The 25,748-nt window shown below is 38.5% G+C and overlaps 1 protein-coding gene across 4 annotated transcripts in view; it reads right to left on the bottom strand.

Moving 5' to 3' along the window:
• Positions 1-1,813: 1,813 nt before the first annotated feature.
• The window catches only part of ZNF385B (zinc finger protein 385B), a 417,917-nt gene continuing 393,982 nt past the window's right edge, over positions 1,814-25,748 (bottom strand). For all 4 annotated transcript variants that reach the window (XM_029225781.1, XM_029225783.1, XM_029225782.1 and 1 more), the window contains 4 exons: positions 6,363-6,608; positions 5,395-5,573; positions 4,716-4,817; positions 1,814-3,309 (listed from right to left, as the gene is read on the bottom strand). In XM_029225781.1, the coding sequence (XP_029081614.1) occupies positions 3,091-3,309; positions 4,716-4,817; positions 5,395-5,573; positions 6,363-6,608 (746 nt within the window). In that variant the 3' untranslated portion in view covers positions 1,814-3,090. The remainder of the gene's footprint in view (positions 3,310-4,715; positions 4,818-5,394; positions 5,574-6,362; positions 6,609-25,748) is intronic.

Genomic DNA, 25,748 nt, shown 5'->3' with positions numbered 1-25,748 from the left:
TTCAGAGTAAGCAGCACATGTTTTAACTTTCTGAATAAGTTGGGGCGGGGGGCGGCAGGGGTAGAATGTTAGTCATTTCCCACTACAAATGGCATAGGAAGGGGTATTAGTTCAAATATATATACATCCCCTCAGACCCACTCTGCCACCTCAGAATCAGGGTGGATAAGATATAGCTGTTTGAGAGTGTTTTATAAATCATTGCTTGAAGCTATTGATGGCTTCTTTTGGAGGCATGCATTTTAATTAATTGTTATTCTTTTGTACTTCCTCCCTGAGGTGATTTTTTAAAACTTAAACTCTATAATAATCAGTAAGTTCCTAGGTCTATTTATATGTTGATATTTTAAATTTTTTGAGGATTGTAGAAAGATTTAATGAGATATAAAATGATACAAGAGAAATAAAATATAATTGTCAATGGTGTCTATTAAAAAAAATCTTCTCCAAAGAGTTAAACTAAAACACAGTTCCTTCAGAGTATGTCTGAAGGTCCAACCAAGGTTTAATGTAACAAGTGGTCAGAGTTCAAAAGAGTCATATTTAAAAAACCCCTCAAATTCTGAATGTCAAACTGGAATCTTAATAGACTCTAAAACTAATTATATGCTTAGAATATTGAGGTCAACAGTTTTCAAACAGTCGGATTAACTCTTTGATAGAGGAAGTCTGTTCCCATGTATCACAGCTGCGCAGCCATCCACTGGCCTTAATTTTTTAGAAATGAGAATTTAGGTTCTACTCCCACCCCAATTCTTCTTAACCTAAAAAAGAAGGGGAATCTATAATGGCTACAAAGCTATTAACACTCCCCTTAAAATTCTATAACAGAGCAGTAGATTAAAGATGGCCATACATTCTTTGCTCTTCACATTGAAAAGTGATTAATCAACTTCCGTTTGAATCTGGACTGGTCTTGGTGACTTGCTTTATCAATAGAATGCAGCATACGTGACATGCTGGGAGTTTTGAGACAGTTTTATAGGAAGACTTTTCACTTCCACCCAGAACCTCTTCAAATGCTCTCGCTGGGCACCCTGAGTTTCTATGTAACTACCTGAGACCACTTAGCTAGGGAGACCACCCAAAGGCCCTCTGATAGACTGTTCCAGTAGGATCCAGCCTCCCAGCCCCTCCATCCAGGCAGACATATGAGCAAAGCTATTTTGGCTTCCACACCAGCCCACCCACCAGATGAATACGATCCAGGGATCTCCTAATGAGGACTTGGGGAACAAAACAGCCCAGCCAAGCCTTGCTGGAATTCCTGACCCCTGAAATTGTCACATAATAAAATGGTTTTATTTTAAGCCACTATGTATTAGAGTAGTCCATGAAGCAGAAAACCAGAAAAAACAGTGATATATTGCTCTTTACACTTAAAAACAGAATGAAGTGGAAGAAAAGAAGGGTTGGCTGATTAGAGAAGGTCAGAGGGGAGCAGTGGAATCAAATCCTCTAAAAGGAGATCATTATTGCATTGGACACAAATAAAAGATGAGTTAGGAATTTAGAAGACTCACAGAGTGTTTAAAAATTGTGTCACAATTTTTGGTAGACCGCTACTGTGATTTTGGGCCACACTCACAACTTTGGTTCAACTTCTTAGAGATTCAGAGAAAACAGCAGTAAAGTCTTGCTTCATGCAGATGCTGTGAACAGTAATGAATACACATGACAAATAAATATGCTGCAAATAAGAACTGAAAATGCTAAATATGTAAGAAGCAATCTTTGCACCTACTGAAAAGCCTTCAGATGATTTCAAATTGGAGGTGTCTCAAGAGAAAATAACTTTGAAAATACAAACAGATTTTTATTTTTTGTACTTTTATTGAAAAGGTACATTTAAAAAAATACACAGACATTTTACCATTTACAGACTGCAGATATAGATGCTCTAAAAGAGTTCACTCTATTTTGCTGTCTTATACCTCTTGCCCCTGATATGACAAACATTCCAGTCCTGTTGATATCAGCTTAGAAACGGGGGCATGGGAGCATGACCTGCAACAGATTCAGTGAACAGAAAGACAGATTGTTCAATTATAAATTTTTTTAATCTTCTGTACATTATTGCATTAGGGAGCCACAAAATTATGTAGCATCATTACAAATGAAAACACATTAAAAATGAAGAAGATAATGATGTAGAAATACATGGATTCATTGTCTTCTTGCTGAAAGCACAAGAGGTGCAAAAATGTGCAATTTAGGAAGCTCTTTTTCTGTTTGTATACATTTGCTTAGCAACTCAAACTGGTGAGGAAGCTACAAAATAAGTTAAACAAAAATAGCAGACAGGTAGTAATTAGAGCTATGTTATATGGCTTTCTATTTCGTTTAAATATCACCAAATAAAATGTAAAATAAAGAAAATACGTTATCTTTTGTTCTCTTAAAGAGAAAATTCAAAGCTACTTTGCTTCCTAACATTTACACAGCAACTAAAAATGTTTAATTCAGACAAGAGATACAGATCTAGTACTACACAGGATACAACAGTACTTGGGTCTAAAACAGTACACAATCCCTGTCAACAATAGTACACCAAAAAGAAAACGCTGTGATCCGTTGGTAAGATGGTATCCACAAGTAAGCACTTGTGTTCATCTATTTTTGTTCCACACTAGAATGTGCCCAGTTGGATTCCAGGATTATTTACAGACGTGTGAGGAAGACCCTAGTTTTCAAGTCTGTCAGGAAGATATTCCATATTGTTTCTAAGCCAGATCACACCCACGGAAAAATAGTCAGAAAATGATATATATGTATCTATATATATATTTTTTCTGACCAATACATTTGCAAGAAACTAAATATCTCAGATACACAAATTGTATGGGGTAGGGCAGGGGGAGGGACTAGGGAGATAAAGCTTCTGCTTGCTCAGATTCTGAAATTATAGGAGCGGCCCCAAAAAGCACTCTCGAATCTAGCGACTTACTCTTTGGAGTTGGGGCTCAGGTGGTACCCTGCATTTTGCAGTTGGGTGGGTCACTGCAACACCAAATGCTCAAACTGCTGAATCCTTTTGGCTTTCCTGCTCTACTTTCCTACTGGCCTCAACCGTCTGGGGGCTTGCAGACATTAGTACGGGGCGAAGAGGATGGAGGCGGGAGTGGCGCGGATGGGGCCGTGGCCGGGCCTCAGCAGAGCAGGAGGGATGGCTGGAGCCTGGAAGAGCGAGGCCGACGGCCGCGGTGGCAGTGACAGCGCGGAGGACACTGCCGCCGCCGCTGCCAGGGGCGAGGACAGGAAGGCCGGGGCCAAAGGCTTCATCATATCCTTCTGGAATGCAAGTTTTGCCTAATAGAGGGAGAAAACCAGGAGTGGGGTGGGGAGATTGTTTTGAATAACAGCAGCACAGATATTTTCACAAGTAAAAGAGCGACATTCAGAAGTCAAAATGTAAACATCTTAACTCTCAGAAGTCAAGACATGATTATTTTCACAAAGCTGGTTTCAAAGGTTCTTGGCATACCTTTTCTTTGATTTGTTTCCATTTCAACTCTTTTCTGGTGGTCCTTGCCCCTGGGCACTAGGACAGAGGAAAGCCTCTCTGAATAGATACTGAAAGTATTTTTATGCTGCTGCTCACAAGGAAAAAACAAACACACCCAGAAGGTTTCCTGCTTAGATTATGGAGCTCAATTCAAACTAATGACTTGTTTTAAAACACAAAGAGGCTTTTTGGAGAATATGCATTACCCTTTACTTCACCTCCTCTTAAAAAAGCCGCATTGGGTTAGGTAACTGGAGTTTGGGACCTTGGGGACCCATGAACAGTCATGAAAACAAAGTCAGTTTACACCTCTCTGGCCACTTAAAAAGTATTACTTGAAAAACTGCAGCTAACTCAAATTTGTCATTGGCAATGATTGTAAATGGGCTAGAAACTTTCTCTATTTAGGAATTTAGGAATCCCAAGGTGGAATCTTCCTGTGAAGTAAGAAATCAATCCTTAATCCCTCTCTTTTGCAATCAGGAGGAGTTTTGCAAGCTGGATTTACTTAATGCGTAAAATGCCTGCATGCAGCATCGACTGAGCTTTGGAAAAACTGGAGGTACTGTCAGTATCGCCTTCAGCTGGCCAATCCCAGCTTTCAACCTCAGCAGAACACCACGCTGGGCTGAGTCCCAGGGAGACTAGGAAATCCATCCATCTGGGTATTTATATGACATCTATTGGTGGAGGCCCTTAATGTTTTTACCAAGATACTGAAAATAGCACATTTTGAGAGCAGGTAAGACAGGCTGACTATCAACATGCCTACTAGACAGGGAAAGAGAGAGAAAGAGGTGGGGGGAACACCCCAGAAAGGAGGAGGATATTAAATAGATGGATTTTGTGTTTGGAAAGCAATCCCTTCCCCCAGGTTTAACATGTTCCAAGATTCCTCAGGCATCATTGCCCGTGTTCCTGAGCCTTTACTTTTCTGTATATGCTGAAGAAGGGAATCTCTTGAAAAGGTCCTGGTGAAGAGTAAGGTATTAGCCCTTAAGGAGGTTCAGTTTCTTTTTTTCTAAGGAAACTTTCTTCAAGGTGTCCTCCAGCAGGGACTAAGTTCATTCTAAAGCTTCTCTCTATGAGGGCTATTTAAGTTCAAAACCTTTTCAGGACCAATTAGACCCTAGGCCCTCCTTACCCACAGTGCCTGCCCCAGCCAGCAAGGCTGCCCCACAAAATAGACAAGTAGGCGAAGTGAACTTACTGCTAAAATGCTTGGGCTCCGCTGGAGTTTATTGTAAGGGCTGTACTTCGGCTTCAGTGGTTTCCCTGCAACTCGATCCTTATGCCTTCTGCTAGAAATGTGCTGAAAAAAGTTTGATGCATTAGCTGAGTCTACATGTGAGTTTTATGCCATGTAAAACATATTTCCTAGACAGAGGTAGTTGGTTCCTCCATTCCCAGTTCTAGGTCCATGGTTCCATGGTGGTGTGGGTAAGATCGCCACACCCTCTAAATTAAGACTTGCTCCCCACTCTATTGTAACACCTCTGTCCCTTTCCTTTCTCTATAGCACTCCTCCGACTTTGCCTGGTATTATCACCGTGACTGATGAGTCTGTCTCCCTAAGCAGATTTTGGGTCCTTGGAAGACAGGCTGAACATTTACTATCTTAGAAGTTCCTGCTCAACTGTAAGCTCCAGGTGACTGCTGTGCTCATTGGTCTCTAACACCAAGCCTAGAGTCTGACATGTAGTAATAGTAGGTGCACAGATATTTGGTACTTTTTCTTCCACATAGCACCTGTATGTTGTATACCATAGGTATCCTATAAAGTTAGGAAATTTAACTGTGAGCAAAGTGAGAACCATTATATAGATTAGGAGATACATAGTCAAAGGGTGACCCCAAGCGACAGTGACTACTAATTCAGGATACATTACCTGTTTGAGCTGAATTTCTGAATTAACGTGAACATCACAGATTTCACAATGAAATGTCTTGTTCTGTAGTCCTGACCCCTTAGTGCCATTCTGCATCTTTAATCTTGATCCAGGTCTAGGATAGGACTTAATTGGACCAGCCCCATTACGAGCTTCAACCATGGTCTTGTGTTTAGATCCTAAGACAGAAAGAAACATATATTAAATAGCTATTTACGAACTATATGAAGCTCTTGAAAAGTTTATCTTCGGGCTGAACTTCCCAAGACATTTTTTAATGATGGTTTTAATGTTGATTATAGATTTAACACATTTTCACTGTAAAAAAATGAGAAACCATGAGTATATAATAAAGAAAATATAGAGAAGCATAAGAAAACAAACATTACCTCTGTCTTCACCACCCAGAGATAACCACTGTTATCCTTTTAGTGTATTTCTTTTCAGCTTCTTTTTTTGGTATACTGAAAAGTGTATTTTCAAAATTGGGATCATGCTAATTAAATATCCCGAAAATTTCACATATCAAATCATATACATATTTTCTTATAATTACACTTTAATGGCTGAGTAATATATTCTATCATATTGGGACTACAATTCGCTCAACATTTCCCTACTGAGGAAATATTAGGTTGTTTCCATTTTTTTCTCTTAGAAGTGTGTTGCAGTGAACATTGTGCATAGATATTTGTCTTCATTTCTGTCACTTCATCATAATGAGTTTTGGGAAGTATTAGATGCTTTTGAGAAAATAAAGAACAGAACAAGTTTTATCCCCAACCTACTTTTGCCTTGCTGTTTCTAAAGTTGTTATATCGTACATTTCTTAAAATCACTCCTTTGAATCAAAAAAGTAGAGAAGACTGAAGAAACCTAATGTTTGAACAACAAAAGATAAGGTATTCTGATGAGAAAAGGTGAATCTTGTTATAAACATTATTTAAATGTAAACAATAGATGCTAACCTGTGTTGTGTGCCTCTAGCTGTGACAGGGAGTTCACAGCCACTTTGCATAGTGAACAATAAAGTAATTTTTTGGCTTTTTCTTCTTCTGATTCAGAAACAGTACCAGGAGCTCCGTTTGTGCTCTTGGAGGGAGAAGTGGCTGCTCCGGATGGCAGGGGTGTTGTACCAGGTTTGAGGAGAAATGAGCCACCTTCAGAGCTTGATGCCTGACTGGAACTGCTGACTTTCAACTTCCCTTTATCTTCTAAGAGAGACACAGAGAGAGAGTGTTAAGGCCTCATATACCATACAGACACAGACAAATTGACATAAAGGAATTAAAAATAGAAATCTGATTTCTAGATATAGTTTTTTTAAAATTTTTATTTTATATTGGAGTATAGTTGATTTATCAATACAGTGTTGTGTTAGTTTCAGGTGTATAGCAAAGTGATTCAGTTATACATATACATGTATCCATTCTTTTTCAGATTCTTTTCCCATATAGGTTATTACTGAATATTGAGTAGAGTTCCCTGTGCTCTACAATAGGTCCTTGTTGGTTATCTATTTTATATGTAGTAGTGTATATATGTTAATCCCAACCTCCTAATATATCTCTCCCTGACCCCCCTTTCCCCTTTGGTAACCATGAGTTTGTTTTCTATGTGTAGCATTTTTTTCCAGCACAGATTTTAGTTCATTGAGCTTGATTGAAAAAGAACTCCATGGCATCGGTTTCTGTATCAGGTCACCCCAAGATCATGACGACTCAGGAAAAATGACTTTGTTCTCCCACTTGCATCAGGTAACTTTCTGTCTGATATCCCTGAGTTGTAAATTATGTTCCTTTAATAGATAGGGAAACCAGCTACCTTCCAATCTGATTAAATGATATGATGGTAACATGAAATAAGACATGTAATGGTAGGTTTCATTTGACTACTCGTATTTTAATTATGACATGAACATAAAGTTAAAATTCAATTTTTACACCAGGTTAAATTTTAACCTTCAGGTGTAGGGCAGAGGCGAGGGAAGAAACATGGTTAATTTTGGTTATGATTAGTTAAGTTTTTGCTGCTCTTTGAATGGCAATACGATTTATCCAAAATACAAGATTTAAAGATTCCATTCATTATACTTATTAATTACTGCCAGTCTGAATCATAAGTTTTAAATAATGACATTAACCACAAGCACAATATGAGGATTAGCCAAATCATTTACAGACATCTTGGCATTTTGATCATGTAGCTACTAAATGTTGATAATCCTTGAGGCCCATGTGCAGGCTCTAAGAGGGGTCACAGTGACTTTAACAGAATCTAACACTTCACGGTTCACCTGCTATTCAAGACAGGCTCTGTTCAGTGGCTCCTTTGGGAAAGAAGCTGGAACTTCTAGGGCAACTGCAAAATCCATCACAAGTTTAATCCTAGTAGAGCCTTGCTCTTAGAAAATGTCTGTAGGTATGCTGATAAACTCTCATTAAGACAGAAACGGTGGGGGGTTTCCCTGGTGGCGCAGTGGTTGAGAGTCCGCCTGCCGATGCAGGGGACACGGGTTTGTGCCCCGGTCCGGGAAGATCCCACATGCCGCCGAGTGGCTAGGCCCGTGAGCCATGGCCGCTGAGCCTGCGCGTCCGGAGCCTGTGCTCCGCAACGGGAGAGGCCACAACAGTGAGAGGCCCGCGTACCGCCAAAAAAAAAGAGACAGAAAGGGGGACTTCCCTGGTGGCAAAGTGGTGAAGAATCTGCCTGCCAATGCAGGGTACACAGGTTCACTCACTGGTCTGGGAAGATCCCACATGCCGCAGAGCAACTAAGCCCGTGTGCCACAGCTACTGAGCCTGCGTTCTAGAGCCCATGAGCCACAACTACCGAGCCCACGTGCCACAACTCCTGAAGCCGACGTGCCTAGAGCCCGTGCTCTGCGACAAGAGAAGCCACCGCAATGAGAAGCCCATGAACCGCACCAAAGAGTAGCCCCTGCTCGCCGCAACTAGAGAAAGCCCACGTGCAGTAATGAAGACCCAATGCAGGCAAAAATAATAAATTAATTAATTAAAAGAAAAAAAGAGAAAGGGAATTAAAACTGAAAGTTTGTTTGTTAATTGCCCTAGCTAATTTGGAACCATGTACCATGGACCTGGATGACCAAGAGGGAAGGAATGACAAGGGAAACAGCAGTGAGGTTCTGTGTGTCTCTGCTCTATGTGGGGCAAACCAACCCTTTCACACACATCAAAAGTGAGGGGATATCATATTTTTACTTAATTGATTTAGGGATCAGCAGTTGATTTCCATCCCTTTTTCCAAGCTGGATCCATGCATGTCAAGACTGGACATAGCAGGGATACTACAGATGAATTCCAGGTCTGGGTTGTGTTTGGAATAAAGGAATATTCAGATTCCTTTTAATCCTTGGTTTTCACAATCTATATTCCTTTTCAGCAAGTTTATTAAAACTTCAGGGGGCTTCCCTGGTGGCGCAGTGGTTGAGAGTCTGCCTGCCGATGCAGGGGACACGGGTTCGTGCCCTGGTCTGGGAAGATCCTGCATGCCGCGGAGCGGCTAGGCCCGTGAGCCATGGCCGCTGAGCCTGCGCATCCGGAGCCTGTGCTCCACAACGGGAGAGGCCACAACAGTGAGAGGCCCGTGTACCGCAAAAACAAAAAACAAAAAAACTTCAGGATGCCACAAAGTATGATGGAAAAGATCTCAGAGTTTTACTAAACTGACCTCAATAGTATGAGAGAAAGAAGTAAAATCATTCTTCCTAAATGGTAGTAGTAAGTAAATTAGATTGAAGATTATTTCAGGCCTGGTACTCTCTTATCTATAAGGATCCCTCAGACTGAATCTGCAATTTTATAGAAATCACAAAGCAGCAAAATAATTCAGTAATCTTAAGATTTGCCCCTATGGAATTGCTCAGTTTTTTGTGATGGAATCTTAAGTTATTGCATAGCAAAATCCTTCCTGGCTTCAAGCATTTCATATTTTATATAAATTCGATCTAAAGAATCTGACATGTTTTAGATATTTACTCACTCAGTCTTTTACTCATATCACTATTTTAATGTCCCTTATGTTGATCTCTCTCTTATACTCTTATATAGAATTTTATAATTTACAAAGTGCTATCACTTACATTATCTTTTTATCTCTTACAACTTATGACTTGAGAAAAAGTTTCAAAAAACTTGTGAAAGAGATAAGGCTGACAATGATTATTCCTACCTTAAAAATGTGGAAACTGAGACTCATCAATATTAAATAATGTCCCACAGATTAGTAAGTAGCATAAGTGAGCATGATATTTTCTCTAAATATTCACCATGTAATGTATTAATCTTCCTGCACAAAGAGAGGACTTCATATGGCATTAACATTATAAAAGGCATACATTAGTCACCTGGAGATGTGAAAAAGTTGTTGCTTTGTTTTACTATTATAGTCTAGTTTTAAAGCATATTTGCCTTAAATGAAAATACCTATACTATTCAACAATCATCTGATTCAGGTTACATTGAGAAGATGGACAGAATTGTATCTTTTTCTCTATATCCCTATTTCTTTAAGAAAAAATACACAGATTTCCTTTTTACATCTCCTTTTCAAAAGAGGTCATTTACTCATTAACAAATGCATATTAATAATATGCTAATTGCTGACAATGTGCTAGACACCGAAGAGGATAATAAAGTATGTGTAGACTTTAAGAAAGTAACAGTTTAGCAGAGGAAATGGATAGTCATTCAGAGATCTCTGATTTATTACAGAAACTGGCAAGAGGCATGAGGGCATAGAATTGGAAGTAATTACTTTTGGTTAGGAAGAAAGACATTTTTCATAAAGGAAGTAGCATTCTGTCTAGGTTTTGAAGATGGGTTTTGAATATCAGATTTAGATAAGTATAGAATAGGGTGAAAAGGAGTAGGAAGTGAATGGCTAGAAGTGGACACGTGAGGAAAGGCTTAGGTGTTAGAAAGCTTGGGGTTTGCTGGTGAATACCTGGTAGGTGAGGATAGAAGATGGCAACAGGTTTAATGGGAGATACTATTATAAAGATGGACTGAGTCAGAAGGCAGAGAATATTTTAAAACTGTTAAAGTAGATACTAAGGGTAGCTGGTTTCCTTTTAAAAAATATTAAGAGGTGTGGAGTGATTAAGATTTACATGATTTAACATTTAGATAAATTATGTTTTAGTTTTTATGCCCTGGATAGGTCCGAGTCTTAATCTTTGAGAATATTAGGAACGCATTTTGACTTTGGAAATGTGTAAATGCAGGTAATTCTGCTACTGGATTGATACTAGATAGTCAATAAGACTGATCCTAAAATCAGGAAAGTCCATGATGCAATAATTTATTTAAATTGTGGCATTCTTTCTGGATCTGTAAACTTATAAGCATCAAAGCCTAATTTTATTATTTCTCATTTTAATTGTTTGATATTTTTATCGAAGTCCATTATATTATTTCTCTTCCCTTACTGGCATTTTTAAAGCCTTCTTATTGTGTGTATTTGAAAGTTTAATTAATGTACTATTTACTTCTGTTTCTTTTAATAAAGATGCATGTCACCTGGAACTTCTGGTTAATATGAATTCCATTTTCAAGTATTCCCTCACCTAATGAAAATTAGCAGGTCTGAGAGTCTTAATTATTTCCTGATTACTCAAACACCTTTTCTAAGGTTTTATCCGACAGGATTTTGAAGCAAAATTTGCTAAGCTACATCAGAATTGCCCTTTGTAACAAATATCCATAATTTATTCATCCAAGTGAATTTAGTTCTTCAAAGTAGCCTTCTTGGGAGGTCGCACTCTGACTCACTTATTTTCCAAAGCGCTAAACATTTTGAAAATCTCTCTTTTTGGAACTGTTTTCATATCTAGTTGATAAACCCGGTGAAGGAAGTCCATTTTCAATATTTATGTGTCACTCTTATTTTTTACTCCAAAAATTTTACTCAAATAAACCCAGCTTATTAGCTCTATTTCACTCAAATACAGCCTCAGAGCACTAATACTCTAACACAGAAGATGAAAAGAACATGCCAGGAGTCTGAAAGCAGTTTTCAGAAACTAATCCTGTTGGTAAATAGAAGAGTCATGTCCATTGATAGGTCTTAACTTTAAAAACAGTTAAAATAATATTCTAACCACATCAGAGATCTTATTTTGAAATAGAACTTTGGAAGTAAACTTCACTTACGAAGTTTACTCTTGATTTAATGTTATCAATATAAGAAGTCTTTTCTAATCAGGTTTCAACAGTTTACTAACATACATATTTTATACAATAAATTTATGCTTGATATAGAAAATAAAGTCAGACAAACATTTAAAAAAATTAAAATCACCCATGATTCTATCATCTAAAATAAAAGTCAACAAACTTTTTCTGCAAAGCACCAGATGGTAAATATAGTGGGCTTTGTATGCCATACTGTCTCTGTTTCAACTTTGTACTGAACTTTGGTATTACGGCAGGAAAGCAGCCACTTGCATATGTGATTCAATAAACTCTTTTTACAAAAAATAGGCAGCAGGCTAGATTTAGCCTGCAGGTAGTAGTTTGCCAATCCTTGACCTGGAATGATTATGTTTTGATATCTATTACTCCACACTATTTTTTATTTTTTTATTTTTTATGGTATGCAGGCCTCTCACTGCTGTGGCCTCTCCCGTTGCGGAGCACAGGCTCCGGACGCACAGGCTCAGTGGCCATGGCTCGCTCACGGGCCTAGCCGCTCCACGGCATGTGGGATCCTCCCGGACCGGGGCACGAACCCGTGTCCCCTGCATCAGCAGGCGGACTCTCAACCACTGTGCCACCAGGGAAGCTGCTCCACACTATTTTTTAAACAACAGTATATATGAATAGACAGAAACATAATATTCTGTAACTAACATTTGTTGCTTAGCAATAAATCAAGAATATCTTTCCATGTCAATAAATGTAGATAGAATTGGATCATGATTTATAAAACCAAATGATATTTACTTATATGGATGTACTATAATTTATTCAACAAATCTTTAGATGTTTGGGTTATTTCTGGTTTGCACTTTTACTAATGTTAAAAAGATACTGAGTGGGACTTCTATTGCCTCCATTTCATTCCCCCGTCAGACAACTTCAGGCCTTGGTGATCTGCCCCTCGTACTAGGTGAGGTAGTGGAAAGGAAGGTTGGAGAGAGATGGGGCTGGGAATGGTTAGAACTCAAAGAACCTGCAACCTCAGTTTGGCATGGCCGAATGGGTTTTCTTTGGGTCAACAGGACATCTTGAAAGGTGGCCAGGCTTGAACCATGTTATTGGTACAGACACAAGAAGGCTGATGACCAGGACCCTGGCAGCAAGAGCCTGAGGAGTGGTGGGGACTGAGGAAGGATTGGAAGAACCACATGAAGACCTTACATATGGTCCTTGAGAAGCATCTGGACACCTATCATGCAGAAGCCATCAATGATTGTTCTTACATACAACAACATTTGCCCTCCCCCTCCCAATTACTTCTCCTATCCCTAAAAATTGGAAAGGGCAAGAATCAGAAATGATATGATGAGGAAGAAAGAAAGGGCAGGTTATGCCTCTTCCCGTGGTCCAACCTGAGCCAGGAGGAAGGGAGTGTGCAACTGGATAAGAGCCTAAAGTTTCAAATAAGACTGGACTTTCTGATATCTGACAGTGTCTTTGAGGAATGAGAAAGGAAGATTCAACAGAGTATATAGGCAATCATGTTTGTACTCTGCTGAATTCACATATATTCAATAAACCATTTATATAAACAACATTGTGTACAGACATCTCTGTATACTTGTCTGATAGTTTCCTCAGGACCTAAACTTTGAGGAGAAATTGCTGGATCAGAAAGCATGTACATTTTTGAGCTTGTGATGCACACTGCCAAATTGCCCTCCAGATGGCTATACAAGTTAATACTCTTAGAGCTTTGTAAGAGATTGCTGGCTTCCCTGTACCTTTACCAGCCTAAACGTCCATTGTTTTTGCCAATCTGACAGATGTAATACAATATCTCACTGCCAGTTTGATTTACATTTATTTTTATACTAAACAGATTTGAATGCCTTTTCATAAGATTAATGATGATTTGTGTTTCAAAGTAATTTTTAAAAAAAATTCTTAATTCTAAAAGGGAACAAAACCCTTGAACTAAATGCATATTTGGAAGTTAAAATTTTTACACTAGATAAGTAAACTTTACCATAATAACAAGCTTCCTTTTATACACAACTAATATATATATGTGTGTGTGTGTGTATTCTATTCAAGTATAGTTGATTTACAATGCTGTGTTAGTTTCAGGTGTCCAGCAAAGTGATTCAGTTATACATACATATATATCTATTCCTTTTCAGATTCTTTTCCCTTATAGGTTATTACAAAATATTGAGCATAGTTCCTTGTGCTGGACAGTAGGTCCTCATTGGTTATCTATTTTACATATAGTAGTGTGTATATGTTAATCTCAAACTCCTAGTTTATCCCCCCTTTTCCCCTCTGGGAACCATTAGTTTGTTTTCTATGTCTGTATACACAACTAATACTGTTAAGTTGGTTGGAGCATGGTTCTTAGAAGCTGAATTCAGGGGCTCGATCCTTATTTCAAGAAGTTTGCTTTCGGGCTTCCCTGGTGGCGCAGTGGTTGAGAGTCCGCCTGCCGAAACAGGGGACACGGGTTCGTGCCCCGGTCTGGGAGGATCCCACGTGCCGCGGAGCGGCTGGGCCCGTGAGCCATGGCCGCTGGGCCTACGTGTCCGGAGCCTGTGCTCCGCAATGGGAGAGGACACAACAGTGAGAGGCCCGCAAACCGCAAAAAAAAAAAAAAAAAAAAGAAGTTTGCTTTTATGTAGAACAAAAAAAAAATGGCCGAATAGCTGCTCCAGGCAGTTATATCTTAGAGTGATAGTAAAAGCAGCAATAATAATCACAAATTAATAGCTAACACTAATTGAATACTCACTATAGACCAAGCAGTATGGTAAGAACTTATATTCATTATCTCACTTATTTTTCATACACTGTAATGAGGTAGACATTTTACTATCTGTACCTTTTTATTTATTTATTTATTTTTGCGGTACGCGGGGCTCTCACTGTTGTGGCCTCTCCCGTTATGGAGCACAGGCTCCGGACACGCAGGCCCAGCGGCCATGGCTCACGGCATGTGGGATTTTCCCAGATCAGGGCACAAACCCTGCCCTGCAGGCGGACTCTCAACCACTGTGCCACCAGGGAAGCCCTGTTTCTTTTTTATTGAGGTATAACTTATATACTGTAAGGTACATACATTTTAATGAATTTATACATATGTATACATTTGTGTAAACATAGATATAAAGAAGATATAAGATACTGATATATAAGATATAAAGATATAGAATGTTTCTACCACCCTAGAAGGGTCCATTGAACCCCCAATCAGCTGATACTCCCCCTCTTCTCAAAGATAACCACCATTCTTATCGCTATCAGTTTAGATCAGTTTTGCCTATTTTTGAACTTCATATAAATGGAATCACCCAGTATATATTATTTTATGCCTGGCTTCTTTCACACAACATTACGTCTATGAGATTCATCCATATTGTTGCACATAGAAGTTTGTATTTTTTCCTAATGGCTGGATAGTATACATTGTATGACTATGCCACAATTTATTTATCTACTTTACTATTGATGAGCATTTGAAAGGTTTCAGTTTTCAATTTTTGGCTATTTTGAGTAATGCTACTATAAATATTCTTATACATGTTTTTGGTAGACATAGATACTCATTTATGTTATCTATATCCATGTCTATATAGATATATATATCTTTAGTAGATTCTGAAGAGTTTTCCAAAATGGTAGTACTGATTATATTTCTACCAGCAATGTGTGAGAATGCCAATTGTTCCACATTTGCTCTAACAAATAGTATCAGTGTTTTCAGTCCTTTTGATTTTAGCAGTTCTGGTGGAGTTGTGGTGGTACCTTATTTTGGTTTTATTTTGTATTTCCCTAATGACTAATGATATGGAACACCTTTGCATATTTTTATAGGCTAATTGTATATCGTCTTTTGTGAAGTGTTTGGTCAAATTTTTTGCCCATTTTTTAAAAAGTAGATTCTCAGCTTTTTTCTTATTGATTTATAGGAATTCTTTATATAGTCCAAACAGGAGTCCTTTGTCAGATACATGTATTACAAATCATCTCCCAGGTAGTGGTATGCTTTTCTCTCTCAAAATGTAACTACAATTGTTCAAAAAGAAAAACAACCAGATTAAGTTACTTCCCACAGGTCATTGAATTACTAAATGGTAGAGCATGGATTCAAATACAGTCTTCTGAATCCTGAGCCAGTGCTTCTTATTTTTCTTCTGTTTTGAGGGAGTAGAGACTAAGAATGCTCAATCTCAGTAATACTTTCTTGAAGGCCTGACACTGTTGAATAAAGCTGAGTGGATGGTATTACCTTTGTATATCTTTGTTAAATGATGCCATACAAAGCATAGCACATTATAGGCAAAACTTGCTGAGAACCAGACAAATAAATGTTTTAATACAGTTTCTTTAAGGTTGCAACTTTGCATGTAACCTAGGAAAGCAAAAGACAATAGCTTTTAAAGAAGGCATTTCAAGCAAAAATTTGCTTAGGTGTTTTTTCTTCTTTGAGTTCTCACTTCTTGGCTAATGTCCCAACAAAGAAGGTCTCTGATTTTCTATGTGAAGTAAAAATTTCCTTGCATTTTTGCTTTTGATAACACGTCTTGACTTATCAAGCTGTACAAATTACAACTACTAATAGGTATCATTTTCTGCCACTGAGAAATGGCAAAGATTTAAAAATTATAAGCGAGGGGAAGATAAGATATAGCACCTGCTTGACAGGAGTGTAAAGCAGCATAACCATTCTGAGACATATGTGAAGTTCATACCATTTCACCAAGTAAGTCCCATCTAAGAATATATCATAAGGAAATAGCCATCTATCTCTGCAACAAATTTAATAATTATTGCATACCTGTGATGTGGTATACACTATTCTAGGCTCTGAAGTTAGAGGTGAAAATATATGTGTATAATATATACCAAATCTTTTTTTTTTTTTTTTCTTTTTTGCGGTACGCGGGGCTCTCACCGCTGCGGCCCCTCCCATTGCGGAGCACGGGCTCCGGACGCGCAGGCTCAGCGGCCATGGCTCAAGAGCCTAGCCGCTCCGCGGGATGTGGGATCCTCCCGGACCGGGGCACGAACCCGCGTCCCCTGCATCGGCAGGCGGACTTTCAACCACTGCACCACCAGGGAAGCCCTATACCAAATCTTTGACTCAATGAAATTAATTATCTAGGGGAAAGGCAGAAAAATATATATGTATATTTACACATATACACATATGCTTTTGTTATATATACATTTATAAAATATATGTTAAATATATATAAGCATGTATAAAACACGTTTATATTTTACATATTATATATAATCATATAAAATTAAATATAAAATATACATATATGTATATATCATATATACATATATATGTGTGATACATACATGTATACATATATATGATATATATGTGTGTAATACATACGTGTGTGTGTGTGTGTATATATATATATATATATATATATATATATATAGTCTCATAGTATTAAGTGTGCTAAGAAGAAAAATAAAGCATGGCATGGTAAAAGAGTCAGTTCAAGCCTGTCTGAAGAGGTAATATTTGACAGACACTTGAATGAAATAACAGGAATTCTGGGAAGAAGAGCATTCCAGGAAGAAAGCATAGCAAGTACGAAAACCTTGAAATGAAACAAGCAAGATCAAGGTGAGTGGGAAGAGGGTGAATGCAGGCTGTGCGGTGAAGGAGCTGACCAGGGCCGAGATCACATACGGTCTGGTAAAGCATGAGAGAAATTTGGATGTAATCTGTGATTTCTGAGCAGGAGAGAGAGGTGATGTGAGTCATGTTTTCATAAGATCATTTTGACTGCTATGTGGAGAAGAGCTTGTACAAGAATAAGCACATGGAGATAAGTTTGGAGCCTAATGTAGCTGTCCACAGGGAGCCGATGGTGGCTTGGACCAGGGTGGTACACTCAGGATATATCTGTGGGTAGAAACAACCAGACTTACCGACTGATTAGATGTGGGGTGTGAGAGAAAGAGAGGAATCAAGGATTACTACCAAGGTTTTGCCATGAACACTTGGTGAATGGTGGTGGTATCATTCACTGAGATTAGAGATAATGGTATTTAGGATAGTAACCAAACTTCCTGGTCTCTCAGCCAGGAAAACTTGGCTATGCATAATTCCATTCCTGACTAATAAACCTCAAGCAAGTGACTTAAGTGATTGGTGCCTTCATCTGAAAATGTGCAAAATACTACCATTTTCTCCTCGGGCTCTAAGAACCAAGAAGATGGTAAAGGTGAGGCAAGGGCTTCAGGTGGATGACACAACGAAAGGTAATAGTTTGGGGGCCTAAGCTCAAGTGACTCACAGTTAATGCTAATGAGATCAAGGTCATGGGTTCTGTTCCATACTCAGGGGCTGTGGATATCTAAATCCATGTCTTTTGACTGAAAAAAAAATGTGTACCCGTCTTTACAAGTAAATCACCACAACTGGACAATCTGAGCTCACACCCAAGGCCCTAAAGCAATGATTATAATTTTTAATTTTTTAGGAGCAATATTATTCATTCATTTGTATATTATTTTTGTCATTATGGTTTTAAAAGACATAAATTTTGAATAGAGTTTTAATATGTGTATTTTGCTTTCAGTGAAAACGCAACAGGTTTTCTGTTTATTGTGTAGTCATCTACCATTTGTCAGAGAGTTTTCGAAAAACTATGAGCCTTGTTCACTGACACCTAACGTCTTTCCAAGATAAGCGTTCCAGAATATCAAAGGAGTTCCAAAACTTGAGAAAAGTGCTCAGGAAACCAAGGCTACAATTTCAAGAGAATCATACTTTGTGCTTTCTGAGGTCACTGAAGGATACTGCTTGTCAGTTTTTACAATAATTTTCCTTTTTATACTTAGTATTGTACTAAAAGGATTAGGCAACAGAGACATGCTGTGAAAGGACTGCTGGTCATATTCTTTCCTTTTTTTGCAAGCACCTTGTCTAGCATCTCATTATTATTTCAAAAAACAAAGCAATGCCCAGATTACTGCTCAACGCTCATTAAAGCAAGTTAGTTCACTTTGATATGGAATTCTGAAATCATTCTCTTCTGCTTTATCTTCCTACTTTCTCAGTAATGAGAAATTAATGGGTGTCAGTCAGAGGACCTACCTACCTTTTTTTAAAAAATCTACCATTATTATTATTTTTTTAGAGTCTTCGGTTGCTGCACCCAGGATCTTTCCATTGAGGTGTGTGGGCTTCCCTCTAGTTGTGGCATGTGGGCTCTGTAGTTGTGGCACGTGGGCTCTAGAGCGCACAGGCTTAGTTGCCCAGCAGCATGTGGGATCTTAGTTCCCTGACCAGGGATCGAACCCACGTCCCCTGCATTGGAAGGCAGATTCTTAACCACTGGAACACCAGGGAAGTCCCCAGAGGACCTACTTTCTTAGTGTGGTCTTGCAAAGAATGAAGCTGAAAAGCCCATGGGGCTCTGCACCAGACAAAGAAACACTGCAAACCTGTGTGTATGTCAACTCGTGTGCTGCAGAAGACTTCTTAAGCCTTTGCCTCACTTGTCTCCTCCTTATCTACACTTTGACACAGTACAAGTGATAGAAACCACTAACTGATGACAGATATTTTAACGTTTAAGGTAGAATTCTACTAAGATAGGTAATGGATTTGCAGGGGGAAAATAAAGCAGCAGCACGTGAGCTGCAAGATGAATAAGCCAGTTTGGTACCTTGGAGTTCTTTGCAAAACAAAATGTAATTAGAGATGTACAGACGCTAGAGCATCATCGCTATATCAGTGGATGCACAAAGAAAGGAGGATTCATTTGTAGTCTAACAGGACTGCACCTGTTAAGTGAGTAGGAAGAAAAGAACTACATTGCAGATAATGTTCAGAATATTTTGCCTCCCTTTATTTATTAGATGTTTTCTTGGAAGGTGATGTGCAAAAATATCTTGGAAAATTTAGTAATAATTTGAAGGCACCATTTAAAAGATGTTTTTGAAAGCAGAGCTCTTTTGGTAATGCAATAACCACACACACTTATTTTTAAATTCTGTAAACTTACAGATTAGATTTGCTTAATTAGAAACATATACAGTGAAAAAGTTATATACCTGGAGAACAGGTCAATAAATCAGACAAGTGGGAAAACAGTGATAGTATAAGGGAAATATACAAAGGCAGCTTCCCCATGGAAGCTTTACCCTTTTTCTTAAGTCTGCTATTAATACTGCAAATCTCTCATGAGCAAATGTCTGGTCTCCTATTTCTGAGAGAAATGGGGAAGCTCGATGAGTTTACCACTGATGTTACAGTTTCTTCCCTCTGTACCTACTTTGTTTGCATCTCTGAGGAAAAGGTATCTACTTCCACCTGGACTCTCTATCTTTTAAATCTTGTCTATCCTTCCTATAGCTCTAACTACTTTGTTTCTACAGGGTCCTTTCTGTTTACAAAATCCTAAAACTTGCATGTTCCAAAGTCATTCCCTAACTTGGTTCACTCCTGGAACTTTCCATTTGCCTTCTCATTGGTGCTGAATTTGAAGTGGTCCTGTGAGGTGGCCCTTTCCACTTCCTCTCTTCTTGTCCATCCTTACCCTCCTGCAAAAGCCAGGGGTCTCCCTTCAGTCTTCTCTTGCACTGGGCACAAGTTCCTTCCTGAAATGCTCTCCCCACTTGATGTCCACAACTCTGCCCTTCCCTGGTTCTCCTTCAGCCTCAAGAACAGCTCATTCCAGGACCTGTTCAACAACTCCTATTCTTCTGTCTGCCCCTAAGTGTTGGCATTCCTCAAGGTCACTTCTTGTCCTCTTCTTGAGCATTATGTGATCTAATTCACTGCAATGACTTCCTCTACTACATTGACATAGATTCCGAAATCGACAGGTGAAATCTCTACCTTCCTCACAGACTCAAGACCCCCCTTTCCCGAACAGTCTGTGGGACATCTGTTTCTAGATATTTCCTGGGTATTTCAAACTCAACGTGCCTGATACTGAATGGATGAGCTGCTCCAGCAGCACCCGTCCAAGCAGTCCCCATATCAATTGATGACATTACAGTTGTGTATTAGAATTGGCAGCAAAGACTCTTGAATTCTTCCCTCTTTTCTTCTTCCCTCCTTCTACATTTAATGAATGACCAAAGTTTATTGATACTATCTTCTAAATACCTCTTCTATCAGTCTTATTCACATGTTCATCCAGCAGACATTTATTCAGCATCTACCATGTGCCCACTGCCTCACTTTGGGCCCTCATTTATTCTCCCTGGATTATCATAAAACTTCTTTATAGGTCTTGTTACTTCTAGTCTACTCTCCAAGTCTTTCCCCCTCCTTCCCTGCTCTATGTTCTCCATAATCCTTTTCATATAATTATATTTTGATCTTACATTAACTATAATTTTTTCACACTTTCACACATTTTATCCTGGTAATTTATTACCAGGATAGAGATATTCTTGCATCCTAGAAAAATATCTTAATTCAATTTGGGGCCCAGTATACAGAAAACCATAGGTGGGCAATAAATTTGTTGAAATAAGGAATGTTCAATTCATTGCAGTGCTTTCTAGCCTTATAAGTAAAAATACTAGAAAAATTCACTGTTAATAGCTGAATCATAACTAGTAAAATGAATATAGATAGAACAGATAGATAAATACATTTCATCTGTTGATTATGTAAAATACTTGTATTATTGTTTCCAAAGATTATATATATACATATATATATATATATATATATATATATATATGCAAGCAATCAATATTTAATGTCTCTTGAGGTTGAAACAATTCTCTTAAGAATGACATCTCCTTGAAGTGTACTAGGACAGAGGCATAACAACAAACACATTCCTTTTTGCCAGGTCCACTATTTTGAGGTTTGATAAAATGAACAAATCTATGGATTTCACTATCTCCTTTACTAAGAATCCTATACAAACTTACATATAAATATTAAGCATGTACCTTTGCCAGAAAATCTAAAGTATATGTGAAAACACAAATATCACAAAAGTATAGCCAGTCCTCTTTGCGACTTAACTGATGTCCTGGTCTCTGGCAATGTTTCTTATGGGTTTTATGTTTGGAAGCTCATCAGAGGTTTGTAGCCCAACAACCCACCTGACCAATGTTGTAAGCAGTCAGTAACAAATTACATGTACTATATTCATCTGAGTTCTCAACAATTACACAATCGATATAGTTATGCAATAATGTTCTTCAAGAAATTCCAAGTACTATGTCTTGTGGTATTATTTAATTTTCCCCACCCTTTAGATAACAGATGTCCATCACTGAAGGTGTCATTATGCAGGCTTTGGACCTTAGTGATGATACCACTCATGACCAACCCAAATCCCCAAGGCACATAACCTTTAGCAGGTGGCCTGAGACTGACCCAGTACACTGGAAGTCCTTTAGTCACCCATTTAGGCTTCCTCCAACTAGATGTCTCATTTAGACTTGATGTAACCCCAAGCGTTACCCACATAGTATAGTATTGCCTGACTTATCTCACAACACCTGCTATTTAGCTCACTTGCTTTGATAGTCACAGGACTTCTTGTTGGAAAATGTTTGATCTCAATGCCCCACTTGAGGGTGAATTGCTGGACCACTTTGGAAATGGAAAAAATTCTCTATATGGCTTATGCCATTTTGCAGGTGTGGAAAACAAAGCAAAGGACTTGCATGACAATCCCAGAAACATCAAGAAGTCAAGGACTGACATGGAAATTAAAGCTACTCTTTGAAATTCTCAGAGCACTAAAATATTATACATTGGGCCAGTTTGATGCTGGTGGGCCCTTCCCATCCAATGCCATGTTACCATGCCTCTAGCCAAATTCCAGAAACCCTGTCTCTGCAAGCATGGTTTATCACCGTGAAGCTTGCTAATTCCTAATTAACTATGTTGATGTCTAATTTTCATATCTTGGCCTTCAGACTACTCCTGGAAGCAGGGGAAATTATCTCTAAATGAAAGTGACTCTACTGAATCAGAATCTGTATGCCCTTACGTGAAAAAAACAAAAAAGCTTATTTATTTTAAGTAACTTAGGACCCATGAAAGTCAGGTGACTAATTCCGTAAGTTCAAAACAGGTCCTGTACTATAATTTTCTGCCAGTCTCAATCCTGACCTAGGGTATCCCTGCCCTTTCCATATGAAAGCCTAAGTCAATCAGATTCTCGCCATTGGGCTACACCCTGCAGTGATTTTGTAGCCCAGTGAAATGACAGTCATTGCCCTCCTTGTCTGAGTACCACATGACAACTGCCCCACTGTCCCTGGTGCCACTTTGTTGGAGAGCAGGAGCTGCCAGTCTCACACTCAGATAAAACAGTGGCATCTCCAAATATCTCCATGTTGGAAACTGGCAGCCTACACTCTGTATCAGTGAGCCGGCACTGACATTAGTGAACTTGTCACTTCTAAGCAAGCACAAAAGAGGGCTTGTTTGCTAGAGCTTGAATCTAACGAACAGCTTTCTCCTATTTTGTATAGTTTTCCAGCCATTTGACTTGTACAATAGAGAAATCATATTTCAACTTCTTCAGGTTGAAAAATTGCCCCTTTTCTGATTTGTCACCAAGAGATGAGAAACAGTTATTTCTGAGGCAGCTTTATTATGGAAAATAGAATAAGTAACTCATGTCTCTCAAATCAAATCCCTCAGGGAGTAGGTCCAGTAGCGATTCAAAAGCCAGGAATAAGGTTAAAAACTAATTTTCTAGGTGGAATGAGGAGCAGGTTCTTTTTCTTCTAAACTAATGGCCCTTCACAGAGGAAACATTCACAAGGTACAAGGGAAACATGTGAATTCTGCTCCTCCCACCTTCTTCCTCTCTAGATGCAGACTTAAGGGTTTAGCTTTGATGTTCCAGGCAGGGTGACGCTCACACTGTCAATGGAAAGGTCAGCCTGAGAGGTATTGAGGAAACTGAGTCTCTCATCTAAAAAAATATATCTTTATCTAATAGAGAAAATATTTAAAAATTACTGTCAGCCAACAAATTTATTGCCTCAGGCTGCTTCCAGGGAGATAGGGAGATGGGCTTTTACTCTTTATGGACCTAACTGGGTACTGCCTGCCCTAATGACACTATGCAGACATTCAGCAGCTGGACTGCTCAGGTGTAAGAAAACTACTAACCCTTTAAAAATATATTGCTAAAAGGCAATCATACTTTTACATTTTGAATCTAGCATTTGTACTTAAATTCACCATGCTGCTTTACTGCAAAGTTGTCAAAGCCAGCTTTATATTTAAGACCTATAGGTTGCAGGAGAAAGTCTGTTGACCACAGAAAGTCTCCTTTAAAAAGTGAGATTAATTCAAGAGGCCTGGGCCTCCAAAGGGGTTTGCCTGGGTTGTCTCATCATACGAGGTCCCTTAGGGATACTGAAACGTGGGGACTTATGACTGTGACCATGAGAAAATTGAACAAGAAAGAGACATGACATTGTATTGCAGACTGTGAGCCTCCCAACTATAATACAAAACAAATGGCTACGAGTTTCTTTCCCATCCTACCTGTGCCCCAAGGTATATAAACCTCATCAAGTCATTAGAAGAAGCTATTATGCAAGTAACATAGTCTATGGAGAACAGAGGAAAAAAAAACCCATTATCCTCTCATACTAAACAGGAGTTTTTAACCTGGGGTCTGTGGACTTCCAAGGGGTCCATGAGTTCACAGGATCCATGAACTTGGATGATAAAAAATATAAATATTTTCATTTATCTCTTATCGAAATGCATCATATCCCTTCAATTATAAACGAAGGCAACAAACTACAGCAGTCTTGGTAGTACATTTAACTTTGTCACCCATAGAAGTCAGATATTTTTGTCAGATATTACAGTTGTTATAGAAAGGTTAAAATACTGTTTATGTTTGTCAACACTTCAAAATTATGGCAGATATTAGACCTGTTAGATCTTATTAAATGCATTATTGCTATATTACCATATCATAACAAAGACTGAGAACTGGTTGGAATTCTTTGTAAAACTATAAATTTCATTTTACAGATGTAAAAACACCATTCAGAGAATAGGCTTCACTAGTCAGCCACAGGAATACGTGGCACAAAAAGATGTTAAGAATCTCTGTGTTTATACCCATCACTTCATTCTGCCTTCATTTCTGTCCCCAGCCATCCTTTCAACCACTTCCTTACCAACATCCTAAATTCCTCTTCTTGTCCCCAAGTGTCATTTCATTGGTTCAGGTGTTTAAACAGGGCAGTCTTTCACAGCTCAAGTTATGGGGTACTGGTCCTTCTGATGAGAATCCTCTTCCCCTCCACCCCTAAACCAGAGCCTTTGTTTGCCTGGCGAACATCTTCTTTCCCACTAGGTAGAGAGAGCTTAAATCCCCTGCTTAAGCCTTCCCTTCATTCCCAGACTAGGTCAGCGTCCCCTTCTTTTCATCAACCTTGTCATCATTTGTTCAGTATTACCCTTCCAGACAATATGCTCTCATGAGGGCAAAGCCCAAGTCTGCCTGGTTCACTATCATACACCCAGTGCCTAGCATGAGGGGGCTATCAAGCCCCTATCCAGAGGGGGCTCAATAAATATGTACAAATACATGTACCAACAAACCATTTTGTAACTTTTGATTTAATATATTTTGTAACTTTTTGATTTAACGTATTACACTCTTGTTTCATGTTGTTCCTTTTATTTACTTTAAAGCTGCATAATATTCTACTGGGTATAAGTACTTTAGTTAAATAATTTCCCTAGTATCGATCATCTTGTTTTCAGTTTTCACTAATACAAATAATGTTGTGATGAGTGTCTTCATGTATATCATTTTATTTTTCTTGCTTTGTATTTAGGATTATTTCCTTGATGTAAACTACAGGAAGAGGAATTAATTGGTCTAATGGAATGAACATTTTTATGGTTCTTGATTTATTCTATGATGTTGTTTTCCAAAAGGGTTCTCATTTAAAATGCCATAAATAATACGGCATGTAACTGTTGCATGGCATGAAATGATCGTAGATTCAAAAGGAAAGAGTCTGGAAATTTCTTTGAATAAATGGTTGCTTTTTATGGCTACTATTTATTGAGTGTCTATTACGTGATAGGCAGTGAGCCAGGAACATTTATTAGTTCATCAGTCCTGACAACAATGGGAGAGTAGATATCAGCTCTCCCATTTTATAGATGGGGAAATAGAAGGT

Source organism: Monodon monoceros, unplaced genomic scaffold, assembly GCF_005190385.1.
Source record: "Monodon monoceros isolate NGI ecotype Baffin Bay Population unplaced genomic scaffold, NGI_Narwhal_1 Super_Scaffold_16, whole genome shotgun sequence".
In the NCBI taxonomy this organism is placed as follows: Eukaryota; Metazoa; Chordata; class Mammalia; order Artiodactyla; family Monodontidae; genus Monodon; species Monodon monoceros.
The sequence above is the reverse complement of the archived record's forward strand: the minus strand, read 5'-3'. Positions and strand labels throughout refer to the sequence as shown.